Genomic DNA, 18082 nt, shown 5'->3' with positions numbered 1-18082 from the left:
ATAGACATACATACCTGTCTCCTCCTAATACAAACAGAACCCCTGGAATCAAAAAGCACCAACACAATGAACTCAGGTGTTCATTGAATCAACTCTTCCAATCTCCTAACTAATCATCAACCAAGACGAAAAACGCACGTTACTAATGGATGCTGTACAAGACCAAGGGGACAATCCAATGCTTAAAAAATGATAGGTATATAGTTTATTTTTTTTTTAAAAAAAAACCTAAAGATGGTCACACGTCAGCTTCATTGAGAAAACGATATAAGTACAACCAAAACAAATAGGGAATACAATACAGAGAAATTACAATAGAAAAAAAAAAAATTTGCAGCAGAGAATTAGGAGTTGGGTGGCGAGCGAGTTGAAGGCAGGGTAATGAAATTTGATGGAACCTTGCTCTGAAAGGTACTAAGAACTTGGATTTTGACCTCATCCTCAGCAACAAATATCCAATCCGAAATGCATCCCCAATTGTAACCATCTTATCTGAAGATCTTGTGGTTCCTTGGTTATCCACGGCGCTCGGCAATGACAGACGTAGCTTGGTTATCCCCGCCCCTCCTCAAGGAGTCGGCACCGGAGGGCGCCATCAACCCGATCCAATCAAACATCGCCTCTAATCCCGGCATCAAGGAATCCTTCTACAACCTCGACTTAACCATTGCTGCAGACCCCTATAACAAGCGGGTGTTTTTAAAGAATGATCGGCCACTCTACGCCATCAAGTGTGTAACAATCTAGAACTACATTCAAAAAGATTTATCGAAATATATAATTTAATTGTTTTGATCCTATATAAGTAATTTAGATCTATCCAATGCATAGCTGACATGGAATTAAACACACACATATACCTCATTTAAGTCATGGTATTCTCACCAAGTTAAAAATTTAAATTTATGCAAATTCATTAACAAATACCACAAATCTATTCACGAACACCACCAATCAAGCTCATGGTTAACTCTAATAGACCCATGCTGCAGTGTCTCCTAATCCACATAGGCTATAGACTAGGTCTGGATTAGTTCTTACTCCAAGGACAAGACTCTGTGTTAATACAAATACAATGATGGATAGGTCATGGAATCGGCAGATCATTTTTTTTGAACGACCAATAGATGCTTGTTTAAGGGAACAGGAACACATCATACCACTACCTTTTGAAGAGTTATAAGAGCGCCCTCTTTTTTCCTCTTCGTCTCCTTCTCTTCTTCCCTTCCTCCGCCACAAGATGCAGGCTCTCACCAATGGTTTTCACCACCATGCCGCCCTCTAAGCTCTCACAATTGCCATCTCGCCAAGCCACTTTTACTCCCCACCCTCTCTCACTCCCTCTTCTCTTCTCCCCATCCTCTCACCCTTTTGTTCTTGTCTCACCATCAATGTCTTCTTCCCGAGGTTGAATGGGGTCTCTCGCAAGGATGATTCGCGACGGTGAGGGCCTCCTCCATCCTACAGTCATCCATCATGTACTCATCTCGCTGTCACACCTCCGCCTCCGCAGGGCACGTGCGGCACCCAGTGCCTATGTGGGGGCCACATAAGGGAGGAACACATGCCTCCCCTGCCAGATATTGTCCGGTTCCGAAGCCCGCACGCACCGTTTAGACCCTTCCTCAGTTTTGTTTTCCACCCAAAACGCGTCTACAGAATTTGAAGACACCCACTCATATGCCTAGGCTCTGGAACGAGTCTTTCCGATGTGGGACTATTGGGCCTCACATCCTTCCCACCATCGAACATGAGCCATCGTCGGCTCTAATACCAAATATCACGCCCCCACCTCCGCGGAGCACGTGCGGCACCCAATGCCCACGTGGGGGCCACATGAGGGGGAGAACACGGAGCTTCCCTGCCAGATATTGTCCGGTTCCGGAGCCCGCACGCGCGCCGCACACACTGCTTAGACCCCTCCTCGGTTTTGCTTTTCCACCCAAAATGCGTCTGCAAGATTTGGAAACACCCGCCTCATATACTCAGGCTTTGGAACAAGTCTTTCCGATGTGGGACTATTGGGCCTCACAACCCTTCCCACCATCGGACAAGAGCCATCCTCGGCTCTGATACCAAATGTCACGCCCCCACCTGCGCGGGGCATGTGAGGCACCCAGTGCCCACATGGGGGCCACATGAGGAGGGAACACGAGGCTCCCCTGCTAAATATTGTCCGATTTCGGGCCCGCATGCGCGCCACACGCACTGCTCAGACCCCTCTCCGGCTTTGTTTTCCATCCAAAACGCGTCCGCAGGATTTGGAAACACTCGCCTCATATGCTTAGGCTCTAGAACGAGTCTTCCCGATGTAGAACTATTGAGCCTCACACCCTTCCCATCATCGGACAAGAGCCGTCCTCGGCTCTGATACCAAATGTCACGCCCCCGCCTGCGCAAGACACGTGAGGCACCCGGTGCCCACGTGGAGGCCACATAAGAGGAGAATACGGAGCTCTACTGCCAAATATTGTCTGGTTCCGGAGCCCGCATGCGCGCCGCACGGACCCCTCCCCAGTTTTGTTTTCAATATGCTTCCAAATTTCTTAGTGCACTGCAATTCACAATATTCTCAAAACACTATTCCTTTTTCGAAACATCTTGACAAGCATCTTTCCAGCTCCCGAATGATGCCCCTAAAAGACTTGTCCTTGTATGAATTTCTCCATGCATAGCATCCGATACATATAGTTGGTGCTGTTTAGCTTGTCTACTCCCTACTGGTTTAAACCACTACTATGAGAGTCCATCCTTGGCAACAAGAACCAATCCACCAACCTTTTGACCCTTCTCTTTGCAAGGCCACAACTACCACCAAGCCTTCTAATGAGGTTCTGATATCATTATGTCATTTGGAGAGTATGACCACTCTCTAATATATAACTAGATACTCTAGACTACATGCCCAGGATTGTAGTAGGACCAAAATAACATAGCAAAAAGAACAAATTTGGAGAAGGAACACACACTCAAATTCTAATAGGAGTGATTTAGGGACACCCAACACACTATTTCTTCACTTCCCCACTTACATGATGATTAATTATAGGGGTTTATATAGGTATGATATGACTTTTGTACATCCTTACATAAAGGCACTACAACATCCTAAGACACCATCATTAAATAAATACAGAACTCTTAGGAGACATCACTTAGAAACACGAAGAGCCACTTCACAAGCACTACATTAACTAAAGCATCAAAGGTCTACTTCCCAACAATCTACACGGTTGAATCATGTGAATGTCTCATTTTTCCTTCTCCTAGAAGGGGCCATCACCAACTTGTCATGCTCATTTCCAATCAAACCATCTATTCTCAAATTATTCTTCTTACTTGTATCTTTATTCATTTTCAACCAGAAGTAGAATATTGCAAGTACAATGCATGATGACTCAAGGGAAAGGAATATCTGATAGAAAGCCAAGAGTTATTGACAGACAACTATGATATACTAACAATCTTTGCTTGTTGGCATTAAGTTATTATGATCTTGCATTCTGCTCAGAGCATGACAAAGAAGCTTCATTGTGGACAAATTAATTTTTTGATGCTTAGTGCTTGGTTTATAATCTATACAGATTACAAAGAAGATGTGCTTCGTACCTGTTGAATCACTGTAAGGGCACCGGGACATGCCATGGAAGCAGCAGCAGTCACACAGCAGGAAGAGACTAAAAACCTAAAGAGAAAGAAATAGCCATCTAAACGAACATAATTACAAGAAATGACTCTGCATCTTGCCTTCCCTATCTGTGGCCTCAAACAAAGGACAAGCTGCCATCTAACTTGTCAGATTATACGCTCAAGAGCAGCAGAGAAGTCCATACAATGGAATAATGCCGCAAGTGTCTAGGATAAGCAGTTTGCAAAATCTCTGCTTCTCAAATGCCACTTGTTTACATTTAACCAATCGTCAGAATATGAACAACTGAATGAGATGCTGAGTTGAATTCAGATTCTTGAGCATCAGGCCTGTACATAAATGCCATTCACAAGTTTCTGGCTTGTAGTTGGAGGTGCAGCCCTCATCATAATACTAAGCACGAAGGCTATCAACTGCACAAACATTTGATTAATGATATCAAAAGAACTACAAGAACTAGTGGGAACGTGATTGTGACTCAGTGCTTACCGATGCAAATCCAGCACACATGATACTGAAGCCCTTGAACTTAAATGGTGCATCCTCTGACAGGAACCAAGCTAAAGGAAAAAGAAGGCAGTCCAATTTATGAACTTTTCATACAACCACAGTGTTTTAAAGAATAACCAATTGATTAACTACCTGTTAGCGGAGTGAAAATGAATGGAGATATAATTGAAGCAAATGAACTGATGCCAGTTATACATCCTTGGGCCATTCCCTGAAACAAGCAAGATTTATTAGACAACCATGAATGCATTGAGATAGAGCAAAGAATCTCGGATTTATAACAGCAGTTTGAGCAGTAAGAAACCAGAATCTTGTAAAAATTGGATACCAGGTTAAATATTTAATTACAATGGAGCTCCAGAATGGGCACCAATGGTAGAACTGCAGATAATATTAACAGGTCTAACATAAAAAAGTTGTGCTAAAATTAAATCAGTCTTCTAAGATCGATGTTAATGCAAAGCAGACCACTTCCTGATTATAACAGCTCATCTAGTTGTGAAGCCATTTATCTTAAGTTAGATTTAGAACTAAATAATGCAAAAGTGCATTCTTGCTAATTTTAGGCAGTGTTATAATTTGATTAGTGCAAAGTACTATAAATATGCAGATGTATAACTTATGAATATGCATACAGGAATTAGTAAGGCATATGATGTGACTAAGAAAAGAGGGTGAGTCTTGGAATAATAGTAAGGTTGCTCCACTACGACCTGGTTGTCATGGGTTCAAAATATGGAAACAGCCTCTCTATGTGTGCGGGGCTAAGGTTGCATACATTTGACCCTCCTCAGACCCTACAGTGGCAAAAACCTCGTAAACTGGGCATCTCTTTCTGTGACGTGACTAGGAACAATATGCAGTTGTATATAAAGTCATTTAGGGTCATGGGTATAGTAGGGTTCCAAACCTTCCCTATAGTGAAATTTAGGTTGATCAATAGTTTACTTTTATAGAAGTTATAGGCTCAAGATAAATTGAGTTGATGTTCAGGAATAGGGAAGATGTGCCTTTGCCATGTTATGCTTATTTTGGAAAACAATTTTATATTTGTCATGAATAAATTTAAGTAGTGCCTTCTCCTTTTTGTTGTTACTTTTACTGTGGTGGGTTTTATAATATCTCTTCTACTCTGTATCACCTTTTTTTGTTTTGTTTCATATCTCCTCTCCATCAACTTTATCTCCTTCTCCATAAGGAACAAGATGCAGGACTCTAGAATTTTTCAAAATCACAAACCCAAACTTAGTTTGCTCATTGTTGGTTTCGAGGTTCAAAATATCAAGTACTGAACTTTTACTGACCACAAGTCATGTGAGCCATGCCAATAAAAGGGGATAGATATATTATATATAAATATGCTTTGATAGGGTCGTATGCCTCTTTGTTACTTGGACACTCCAAATTTTGGGTTTTTAACATGTTGGCACTTAGACATTTAGGTCACTTCATGATAATTCTTGACACTTCTACTGTCAAAATATGATGTATCTACTTTTGGCAACTTCCAAAATAAAGTTTTTTAACCCTAAGATAGTAATTAGTAAACATTTTGTCAAATTTTATGAAGTTAAACAGCATAGATCTAGCATATTATTTATAATAAGCATACGTTAGTATATATTCATGTGTACACAAAAATGTGTCCTCATGGCCGATTCTTTTGGACAATTCACACCTGTCACATGTCCAAGTAACATTGCCTAGTATGGCTTGTTTGGCCTCCTTTTTGCATTTTTCTTATGCATTATTGTTTTAATTCTATGTTTTTGGAAAAAAATGTGATCCCAAGTCATGGATTTCAACATATGCTGGAGATTTTGTAATCCTCATTTTGTGCAAAATATGGTAAAAGCATCAAACAAACACCATTTGCTCAGATTATTTTTGGATTTACATGAATCCAGTGAACAAAGACCACCAAGTCCAGGAATAACATACCGCCCCAAGTTTTTTCAAATTAAACACTAATTTATTCTCAAATTGTTCAAGAAATTAAAAAAGGGGAGAGATTATTTACTAAGGTTGAATATTTTTCGAGACTAAAGAATTGGATGATCATTGTTTGAATTTCAGAAATGGGCTTAGTAGCTCCTGGAATCTCAGTCAATTCATACCCACATTGCTGAAAAGGCCTTTAAAGACTCATGCCAAGTGGTAACAGGCAGTATAGCTTGGTTCATTCCTATATGGGGCTAGTTCAGCTATCCTCCCATACTGGCTCATGGCTGACACATGTACAGACTGGTAAAAAAGGCTGACGCAGGCAGCTTTTGAAACCACTGTAGAAACTTAAAAAAAGCCTTCTTTCGGCGAGGATAAGCAATCGATGCAAGAAAAACTAGTTAAATATTGGTATGAGTCTGATAGGAACCAAGATCAGTAATCCGGTGATAACCAGTAAATTCACTTATAATTAAGTGTAATGCAATAACCGGAGTATCAATTCATGTAGGTACTTTATAGAAGTTGTAAACCTGGTTTCTCTAGTAGTACTACAAGAATAAGATACACAAATCTAAGAAAATAAATATTCATAATTTGCCATGATAATTATCCAAGTATTTTTCCATCAGCATGGTTTCAACTATAGAGTACAAATCTAAGTGAAGAAGGCTATGGAAATGCGCACAGTTTTTGATTTGTCAAATACTTGGCAAAGAATATTTTAGCATAAAAGAGGCCTGCCATGGGATCTAGAAACATAGCTGGTGGATAGGGAGATCTACCTTGTGGGTTACAACTTAAGCACATATGACTAAGGAACAAACAACTAAGTTCTCCTTGAGTTGGAGATTATCTAGACAAAGGGGAAGATGACATGTGAAATATATAAATTGCCAGCAGGCCATAAATGTAATTAGAGAACAAGAAATATGTGAGAAACATTATGTAACTAGAATAGTAAAATGTCTCAAACAGATAAACCAGTGATCTGAATGTGGCATTCTTAGATAGATTATAGCAAAGTTCATCAGCATCTAAACCAAAATAAACTTGCGACGTTATGACTTTATACCTGCTCATTTGGTCCAACTTTTTTGGATACAATGCTCCTTATCTGCTCAAAGAGTGGAAGTTCAACAACTAAGAAGTTATGCTCAACAAAAAATTAAAAAAAAAAGGCAAAGAAATCTAGTGCAATCAATAGAAAGCACTCACACAAGGTTGGATGAAAATACTCAAAACTACAAATATAGCAGCTAAATAAGGAACCTGCAATTTAAACGATATTAGTGGCACTTCATAGAAAAATCAACAAATAATCGCTATTGAAATATATATTTTAGGCACCTATAAATGCAGCTTTTCTACCAACATTCCCTCAAGTGTCCCAAATGGTTCATTATCAGCAAACATAAGTGCCACCAAAAACATGAAAACAATGCAGGAACTGAGACTTTAACAGCACTTATAGATGCCATTAATAAATAAAATTTTATCAGCATTTGCAAAAAAAAATCTGCAATTAATTGCTGGCACCATCCTAAACTGGTACATAAGAAAATGCCACAAGAAATTCTGGCAAAGATATTTGCAGCACTTTTTCAAGGTATTAGCAGTATGAATAAATGCTGCTGATAGCTTGTAGCCAAGGACTGGTCAGGGGACCACGACATAAACTAATTTTAGGGAGCTAGGCTCCAACCATCCCATATTGCACCGTGTCAATGGATACAACCCCATGCCGCACTATATCAAGGCATATCAACCCATAATGCTTGGTAGGCCTTATTTTCTTTTTGATTATTTGTATCGAGGCTCATTGACCCCCTATCATCCCCATATCAAGGTACATACCTACTGATGGGTGACCAGTATAGGTTCTTAATTCGATAGTTAAATCCTTGAGATAGATGACACAATAGGCTTCTACAAGCAGTAAACAAGAAGTTTTAAAATTGATTGAAACGTTGCAAAAGTTACTTTAATAAAACTAAGTACTAAAATAAGCAAATTTAGGTCAAAACTCTGGCTAATTTTCTGACAGAATAGAAGAATATTAAGTTCATTGGTTGTTAAATGTAACAAAAAACATAGAACAAATTATCAGTAAAATAAGTTTGAAAGGAAAAGAGTCAACATTGAGATTTAGGTTTTTCCTTAAGGGTATGTTTGTTTTCAGGAAACTAAGAAAAAGGAAAAGGAAAAGGACAATATTTTCCAAGGAAAAAGGAAAACTCTAGTCAAATGTAGAAATCTATTTCTATTTTTTTTTTAGTTTTCCCAACATCCAAACAGCTAGAGAACCCAATTTGTCAGAATTCTTTTGTTTTCCACACCTCCTCCAAGAATTGAACACAAATTTCACCGTCTCGATACCAAACCCTATGCTGGTGCCACACAAGCACAGTGTCGGTACGGTACGGTATAAATTTTTTTTGGCATACCGAGTGTCGGTACACCATCCATACTAAGTATCGGTACCGAACCGGTATGGTACGGTACCCCTCATACCATCCGGTTCGGGCTAGTACGACGTACCTTGATTGAACATGCAACAAAAGATTTATATATTGAGAAATACTTATTCTATTAAACTCTCAGATGAGTAGTGTCGGTAGGGAGACATAAGGTTGCGACACAATCTCCCCCGTCCCCCTTCTTTTTCCTGCCAACCTTTCCTAAAATTCTGCTGCAATTGCTGCTTTCCACACTGTATATGTTGGTCAGCACATAATTCAAGTGAAGCCCTCCTGTTTTTTCCCCTTTTGGCAGGATCCTGTTTTTCTCTTTTACTAGTAAGCTCATCCCCCCTGTTAACAAGCCCATCAATATGCTTGCATCTCGGAATATGAACTGCAATTCTTTTATGTTCACCAACATGAGAGAGAGAGAGAGAGAGTTTATACTGAATCTTGTACCATTCTCCTCTTGTGAGCTTTCAATTGTCTTTTGACCTTTTTCCCTCCCTTTTCTTTGCTGCCAATTTTCTATTTCTTACTTTTATGTTCATATTCCATACGGCTCTTGAATATATGAATCTAGGGTACATGGATCTTGCCTAGAAAGGCACTTGAGACTATGCATGCATATCTTAAACAGCAATTAACATAGATATCTTGGATGATTCATTATGCTAGATTCTTATATATTAGCTAAGAGCTATAATTATTCCTTCATGTTTTTGGTGGGATAGTACAAAGCCATTAAAATTGGTGTATGATTGAAAATATGTTGAATAGAATTATGATTAAACTGCCAACCTCTCCTATAGCATGCCCACAAGGCATATTTTGCCAGCAAATTATTGCTACAAAAAAAGTGCAATATTTTTGATGAAAAATTTTCAATCAAATTCATTCTTACCAAGGACTGAAATATCAGCATAAGGGTAGTACCAGTTTTTCCCAGCATCAATATGGTACTCATCCGTATAATACCAACTCTCATGATGGTGGTGCAAACTAGTGCCACACCGGTATGCAAATTCGAAAGGTTCTTTTTGCTCTTCTTTTGGTTTTTCCTTTTTCTTTTGGAATTTTGATAAGTTATATGGATATTAAGTCAGCCTTCTTTTGTTTTCTTTGATGAGCAATATGGATATGAATTGAATTGAAGTTTATCTGACTGCCTATTTTATTGATCTAATTGACATTTGTTGTCTCATTGCAAAATCGACTATAGGATTAAAATCATTAAATTGCCTCTAGCATAAGGAATTTTTGTTCCCTAGTCCCTACAAATCATGGTCAATGCTTATAAGTCTTTTGATAGATGGATGCAAAGTTCAAAAAGTTTTGGTCAAAAGTCTAATGGATTTCATTTTCTTTAGAATCGGCATTAGTTTTCATTTTCATATTAAATGGTTGAATAATTTTAGCATGTTTCCTTGTACTAATGAGTCGAACAATTCTATTCCTAGTAAGATTTTGAACCAGGCTTAATGTTGGATTAATTTGTCTTTCACATTTCACGCTACATTAGCCAACATGGCCATTCATATTTTTTTAGAAAAAATTGTCTTTTTGGTATTGGCTCATACTAGTAGGAACAGATTGAGGTGGCTGGTTTGCCCCCATTCTTGTGATCTTGAAAAAAAAAAGTTTGCCCTCCCGATGGGGATAAGCTTTGTATTGGCATACCAGTCTTGATATTAGTTAATCTAGATCTGGATGGCCAATATATCTTGATCTTATGTTGATTTGATGCCCTGACATCTGTATTACTGTTAGTTTCATGTCAAAAGGGTACAATTAAGATTTTAAATCCTGTGAGATGGGGGTATCCCAGTTTTTCCATAGAATGTGATGCCCTGCTATTCCGCCCCGTCCTGGTGGTGGTTCCATTCATGCATCCCCATACATATCCTCTATCTCTTTCCCCTTCTTCCTTCCTTTCTTCCTTTCTTTCTCTCTCTTTTTCATCTTTCTTTCCTACCTTTCTTTTTCGTCTACCTTCCCTTCTTTTATTTATTTTTTCCTTCTTTCTCTTTTCTTTCTTCCTTTTTTCCTTCCTTTCTTTCATTTTTTTTCTCACTTTCTTTTTTTCCTTTTTCATCTTCTTCTTTTCTTTCACTTTTTCTTTTCTTCATCTTTCTTTCCTTTCTATCTTTTCCATAGTATGCCGAACCGGCCCGTACCAACCGGTTCAGCCAGTACCGGATCGGTCCAGTCCTTGATTGGTCCGGTTCAAGCATGGAAAACGAGCGGTACAAGCCCAATACTGGTGCAAACCATACCGGTTCGCACCGGTACGCGCCACGCGTGGTTCCCCGCACTAGGCAGCTAGCCCGCGGGCGATTCTCCGCGCTGGGAACCGCGCCTGCGTGCGGTTCCCCGCGTTGGCAGCCCACCTACGCTCTGTTGGCCGCTTCGGTTCCGGTTCAAATCGGTCCGAACCAGAACTGTACCGGTCCGGTAGGCGACCGGTATGCCTACCGGTACCGGTACGGCGTACCTGATTTTTTTCTCTCTTTTTTTCTCTCCTAGCGTGGATGAGTTTCGGACCAATCCTATCCCAATCCTATTTTCTCACAAGAACGGGATAGGATGACCGAGACACCCCCCATCCCGCCAGAACTTAAAACCTTAAGTACAATATCGATGGTACGATCTTGTTCTGCCAATATTTGAATTCATGCTTCTTATAGTCTTGTAATGTTACTGAAACATTATTAGGCATACACATCAAATATTATTGAGCTATATTAGGAATATATTATTCTCTAATTGTTGGTCTTCTATACATTATTGACCCCTTCCTCATCTGCTTAAGCATTCAAGGTCTAATGGCTAGTTAACATGGTATCAGAAGCAAAGTTCGCGAGTTCAAATCCTATTTAGTCCATTTTTTCCAGTTGTTAGCTTGAGTTGTTCTTGATCTTTTATGCCTTCATGTATGCGGTCCAGGCCGTGAGTTGTTTTTGATCTTTTATGCCTTCATATATGTGGTCCAGGCCACACATGGAGGGTTATTAAAGCTCGATATCAAGGTTTGCCATATTGGTTGGTATCGGTGTGTACCAATCATACCGTACCTTACCAATACCGAACCAGTATGCGGTACGGAGGCATATCAACACTCGGTATGCCGAACTGGGTACCATATCGAGCATACCGACACTATATTAGGATGGTAGCAGTACGAGGTCTGGTACCGAGACAACGAACCTTGTTTAATATATTATACATTATTTAACCCATTTCTAATAGCTTGAGATTTTGAGTATAATAGTTAGTTAACAAGAACCATGAAATGGCACAATGATATGAGTTGAATGACTATTTTAAGCATGTTCCACAATATATGGAACATAAAACATAATACATGCATGCAAAACTGCAGGTTTAAAGATAGATTAAGAAAATAAGCTATTCAGACTCATAATAGGATCTATTAAGCAATTTCACTTGGAAGATTGGGGAGGGGGAGGAGGCACCCCCACACACAAAGGGGGTGAGAGGGGAAAAATGCATCTATTTCTATAATATATTATTAAATTATTTTAAAAAATTACAAGAAGCTTTAGATTTCTTGAATGAAAAGATGACAATTTTAGACAAATAATGAATCTTAAGCCCAGACAATGTACAACATTTTAGCCTATGAAGCACGGACACAGATATAGGATACAAATATGTCAATATAGCAAATCTTAAAAATGTAGGATGTCGTGCAACTAGAATATATTGAGAAACATATAGATATGTATATATGTATGTAGGCAAGCATGCATGCATTTATTTTATGCATATAGACAAACACGAGTGCTATATATAGAACATTGACCAAGCATAATAGGCTATCAAAATAAAATAGCCCATACTTTGTATTTTGTACTGTATCATTAACTTTTACAAATTCACCATTAGTAAAATCTCATTGACCACAATCCATAATTTATGTCTAAATACTAATATTAATAGACTATAAATTGACTCTCCCCCTCATTTGTGGAGGTATTGGGAAAGTATCGAAAGTATATCCCAAAATCCAGAGTGTTTTTTAATCTTTAAAAAATGGATATTTAGCACAAGTACCGAACATGAATCCGAGAAGTATCCAACGAGTATCACTATTTGATATGGATACAAATATGGACATAGCATGTGATTTGAAGTATTTGTGCTTCCTAGATTTTAACATCTGTAGTTAGCTTTGAAGCACTGATACTAGTTTGTGTTTATCTAATTCACTATAGGAATTCATCTAGAGTGTACACCGGAAATTGAATAACTCTAGGATAAAAATGACTCTAGCCAATCAAGGCATAGTTCTAAAAAAGCTAGAATTGATACTTGAGTTTTGAATGATGAAAAAGTTGATATGTTGATCTTGACCCTTGTTAGCTTTTACCCTAGGTAAATTTGACTCCATATTATCTATACTATATACAAAAATGATGGTTTTGGAATGAGGAAACATTTCAAAACACTCTCACTTATCTTAAGTAATACATTATTATGTCACTCACTCTCTCCCCTACGTTAACTGTCAAAATTTAAGTACATTCTTTACCAATCAGATCAACCCCTCCCTTAAAACTCTACGGCTGGAAATGGGCCGGGTCGGGCCATGCCTCTATCCGAACCCGACCCAAATTATTTTTTAGGCTTCGGTCCGGGCTTAGGCCCAAAAAATTTTGGATAATTTAGGCCCGAGCCTAGGCCTGAGTTCAACCCGAAATATCCGTTTGGGCCAAAAATAGGTCTGTCCCAAATCTAATTGAAGTTTAATATTTCATAATATTGATTCACAAATAAATAAGCTAATTAAAAAATAGGCTCTCATCTATAACACAAGTAAATGATACATGATATATTATTCTCAGCTAAACACATTTTAATTTGTCATTTACTTCTTCATTATTCTCTCTAAATAACAATATAGAAAAATAAATTGATTTAGGCCTACAATTGGGCTCTATTTCAGGCCTTGTTCGAGCTCGGGCTAGGGCCGGGCCAATGACATACCCGAGACCGGCCCAAAAAATAAATGGGATGCGCTATACATTTAAGCCCAAACTCGGTCTGAACTCTTTCGGGCCCAACCCAAAATCGGTCCAATCCAATAGGCATCGGGCTGGCCGGAGCCCATTCTAGCCCTATAAAACTCCCAAACAAATTGAATTCTCTTTAAAACATATCTATTCCTCCCTCCTCTTTTTCCTCAATTGTGGATTGCACCCATGGTCGGCGGAACCGTCTTGACCCGCCCAGTTTGGGGCATCTTGAGCCATACCGGCGGCAGATCGGGACGGTTTCGGCAACAAAAACAAGACCGGCGACGGAGGAGAAGGAGAAGAAAAAAAAGAAAAAGAGAGAGGAGGAAGAGAGAGGGAGAGGAAGAGGAAGAAAGAGAGAGGAAGATGGAGGCCGGCCGGCGGAGGCTAGGGAGCCACCGCGTGGAGGAGGCGAAGGCCAAGGAGTCGCAGCACGAAGGAGGCAAAGCCCCTCCTCGGCCTTTTCCCCGACAGCTCCCCGGCCTCCTCCGTGTGGCGGCTTTCCAACCTCCACTAGCCTCCCCCTTCTTTCTTTTTCTCTCTTCCGTTCTCCCTCTCTCCCACCTCTTCTACTATGTCGATATAGGCCCGACACAATATGGGTCCGTACCGACCCATGCCCCGGGCAACCGGTCCAGAGCCCGCTACCAGCACAGTAGACACTAATTGCACCACTACCACATACCCCATAGCTAGTATTACAAAAGAAAATCAGCATTGTCTTAAATGAAATGTACTATTAGAGATGATCAAATGTCTGACCAGGCTATACAGTAGAAAATAGGCCCAATGTTTATAACCAGGCTTGGCCCGACTCAACCCAAATATCGAGTCTCTATTTTTTGTCCAGGCCCGGTCCAATCTTGAAAGGTGAGTACTAGGCCCATCCAATAGACTCGATATTGACGTATTCATTAACATATAGTATAAGATTTTATTATTATAATATATAGTTAGTTAATCTAATTAACATATAAAATATATATTAAATATGTATAATTATCTCGGGGCGGGCTGGGCCGGGCCAATCTTTTATTTTTCTGGCCCATCCTGATTTTCAGATCGGGCCTTTTTTTTGCCGAGCCCTATCCCATAGGCCTATTTTTAGCGTCCAAGCCCCTCCAAATTTTGGGCTGGATTAGGCGAGAAGGACGGGCCGTCAAGCCTATGATTAGCTCTATGTACTATCAATGAAGTTGTTTCAAAGTCATCTCTGTTGAAGCAGTGTAAAGATGAGATGAATTATCTCTTAACACAACTTATTAGAGCACTGACTTTCTTGTGTGAATATATCATATAAAAATTATAAGAAAAAACAAATATTAGTTATAGCAGAGATATTGACAGATGGACATCTAGAATTAGAAGAAAAACACACGTTACAATTATCCATGACCATTCTTATGTGTTTATGTATCGATATATATAGATGTGCAGATGAATACATGGGTCCGAACATATATTAATAGACTTTAGAAGAAATGGATAGTTAAATATAAATAACCATTACGATTAGACAAACAGTTTAAGAGAAAGATGCCCACACAAATTAGCAGGCTGAGAGAAAAACTTACCCAATATGACCATGCAATGCTATAAAGAAAAAGCTGCAGAATTTTGAGAAAATTTCAGCAAGTCAGAATTAAGTAATAAAAGGTTGATTAGTACAAAAAATCAAATATGAAAGAGAATGATCAAAACTAAAAGAAAGTTACATGTGCACAGCTTGCTAGGAGCCCTATGTTAAGGAGTTTCTCCTCATCCAAAGTAGGAATTAGTAAGTGCATCAGGAGTAGCTGCAAGACCAGACATTCTTAGTTGAAACTATTTCTAGTTACATGCTTGTACATGCACATAGAAATGCATGCACATGAGTAACTGTGAAAGTTTACAGATATTATACAAGCAAACAGTGTCAAGCACCATCACAGAAAAATCGTACCTGCGAGAAAGCTCCTGCAATCCCGATGATCAGCAACAGATCAGCAAATTGATCTTTGCTGAACTGAAACTGTGCTTTTAGGAAGTACTGTGTTGATATCAAGTAAAAACTGATAAGTAATCAGAACCTTCAAGACAGGCATGCAGAAATTAAAGTTTATACATGAAGGAATATGCAGATGCATAAGTCCCTGATTTGTAAAAGTACTCTCAAAATAAAGTTGAAAAATATATGGGAAAAAACTGCAGATGCAAATATACATTCATTTTAATTGTTAGAAAGTTGAGCTGTTCGAAAGCTTAGACTTTGTTTCCATCAAGTTGAAAAGCAGACTAAAGTTTATCGGGATATCTATTCTTTTATAAATCAGTTATATAAATATGGTTTAAATTATAGTTCAACATTTTTGTTAGGGTATCAGAAGTTGGCCTTTTATCCTTAAGGTGTATAGATCATATGATTCATTTACAGAAATCCCACAAGCACGTGCATTAGGCTTTCACTTCAGTTGCTCATGTTGATGAGTAGGTTGGCATACAGTTAAAACAGTAATTAGTGTATCTATCAAAAAAACAAAACAGTAATTAGTGAAATATATATGAGAAGCTTGGTTTTACACCCATCAACATAAAAAAAAAGTTAAAGAGGTGAAAGTAAAGCAAAGCTCAGTCTCAATTTACTCTTGCAATTATATCATAGGAAAACACTGACATTTAAGGATGGTAAACCTACTTATAATGAATTGCCCATAAATGCAGCATGGCTATCTTGAGGTGCAATTTTGAATTAACTCTGAAAGTTGCTGTCTTAAACTCTTCTCAAGCCTTAGATTATGCTTATCAACCCAAGTTCACCAAACCGCCAAATATCAACAGTTAGCTTGCCAAAAAAAAATGGTCATGAGGAGATAAGGTGGGGCCTTCAATTTATCATAAATTCGCAAATTTTTCTTAGTTGGTTCTTGTTAACTACCAAAATCTTAGAGAAAGTAGATGTTCCCTATTTGGAAGAGCGGTCCTCTTACATATTATATGATTTAGTTGACTAAATTTGTCATGGGAAAATAGGCCATCATACTATCATTTTATTCTGGGTGTCCTTAAGATGCTGGAGGTCCTGCTGTGACACTTTATTTGGAGAACAGAGATTAATTAATAAAAAAAAGCTTCTTCGACAGAAAACAACCAAAGGATTTTCTAATTGTATCAAGTTAATTGGATTGCGGACTAAAGAACCCAAGATTTTCACAGTAAAGTAACTTTGCATGATTGGGAAGAAGTGCAGTGAGTCATTTGGAGGATAATTAGCAGAACAGTAGGACATCGAACTTGGAAGCAACAATATCCAACTACTTCCCTTTTGGAGAGGGACATTATAGTGGTTACCACTTATTTATAAGAGGGTATATAAGCACAGGTGTACCGTCATTTGACCAATTTATGGTCAAGGAAATCATGGAACCACCTTGAACATGTACTCCAACTGAAGCTTACTGAGTGGTAATGAAGATAATTTTTGTGAGAGAGAGGAAAAGAACGGAAAGAGAGAGGGAAGAGGGACATTGGGGTAAAAATTGTTGGGAATTGTAAAATGATACACATGTTTGAAGAAGGCCCTTTAACCATAAAATGACTCCTTGTTGACATAAGCATTAAAAATGTTTTATTCAAAAAGTGTGTAAAGCAGTGGCATCATTAAATTAAAGCCTCAAATCACGAATATTGCATTATCAGTCATCGAAAATCTAAGAAACCTTCATTAAATTAAAGCCTCAAATCACGAATATCTCATTATCAGTCATCTAAAATCTAAGAAACCTTCAATAACCTAAGGGGCACTAGTTTTGCTTGATTTTGGTTGTAATAAGTTTAATGAAGAAAGAATATAATTTTTCATAGTTCCACACCATCGTCTTCATTTTTAATTCGAGTTATCACGCCGACCATGTGATTGTTAAAGGCAATTGAAGTTTTCCCATAACTCTTCAATGGACTGCCTAGGAGGAACCAAAATGTTTAATGTTCACCTGTTATAAAAGAGGCTAAGAGTTATAGCCAGTGATCAGAAACTGCTGACTTCTTGGTTCTTGTGCTATGCAATTCAAAAAAATTTTGAGCAAAATAGCTGTTTAGCACAATAGGGTAAATTGTAAGACATTTGCCAAAAGCAAATTTAGATGCAGCTTGTGGAAGCAGATAACTTAAATATAAATTTTCAATAAAAAGATGGTGTGGGAGCTAGTTTCCTAGGAGATACCAAAGCAGGCATCAAGGTTTTAAATTCCGTGGGATGGGGTTGTCCCAGTTTTTTCATGGAACAGGACATGCCACCGTCCCGTCCTGTCCCAACACTTGGGACAAGGGATGTCCCAAGACGTACCAATCAAGATGCTAGGACAATGGCGGGATGGTCCTCTCCCAACATTTGGGATAGTACCCCGTCCAAGTAACCTACAGGATGTCCTGTTGGGACTTGAGTCTTTGGCAGGCATAGCATTCTAGATAAAAGTTTCTTGCTACCAAGAGGCAGGAACACA

General features: G+C 38.7%; 1 protein-coding gene across 5 annotated transcripts in view; it reads right to left on the bottom strand.

The window, feature by feature from the left end:
- Positions 1 to 3531: 3531 nt before the first annotated feature.
- Positions 3532 to 18082, bottom strand: part of LOC103708681 (uncharacterized) — a 29001-nt gene continuing 14450 nt past the window's right edge. For 4 of the 5 annotated variants that reach the window (XM_088717404.2, XM_026805258.4, XM_008793728.6 and 1 more), the window contains 8 exons: positions 15547 to 15633; positions 15320 to 15400; positions 15179 to 15211; positions 7322 to 7375; positions 7179 to 7220; positions 4292 to 4370; positions 4139 to 4209; positions 3532 to 4062 (listed from right to left, as the gene is read on the bottom strand). In XM_088717404.2, the coding sequence (XP_088573530.2) occupies positions 3973 to 4062; positions 4139 to 4209; positions 4292 to 4370; positions 7179 to 7220; positions 7322 to 7375; positions 15179 to 15211; positions 15320 to 15400; positions 15547 to 15633 (537 nt within the window). In that variant the 3' untranslated portion in view covers positions 3532 to 3972. The remainder of the gene's footprint in view (positions 4063 to 4138; positions 4210 to 4291; positions 4371 to 7178; positions 7221 to 7321; positions 7376 to 15178; positions 15212 to 15319; positions 15401 to 15546; positions 15634 to 18082) is intronic. The other variant, XM_088717403.2, reaches the window with a different exon arrangement.

This window comes from Phoenix dactylifera, chromosome 3 (assembly GCF_051530095.1).
Source record: "Phoenix dactylifera cultivar Ajwa chromosome 3, Ajwa_hap1_PhDact_Kaust_v1.1, whole genome shotgun sequence".
Lineage (NCBI taxonomy): Eukaryota > Viridiplantae > Streptophyta > Magnoliopsida > Arecales > Arecaceae > Phoenix > Phoenix dactylifera.
The sequence above is the reverse complement of the archived record's forward strand: the minus strand, read 5'-3'. Positions and strand labels throughout refer to the sequence as shown.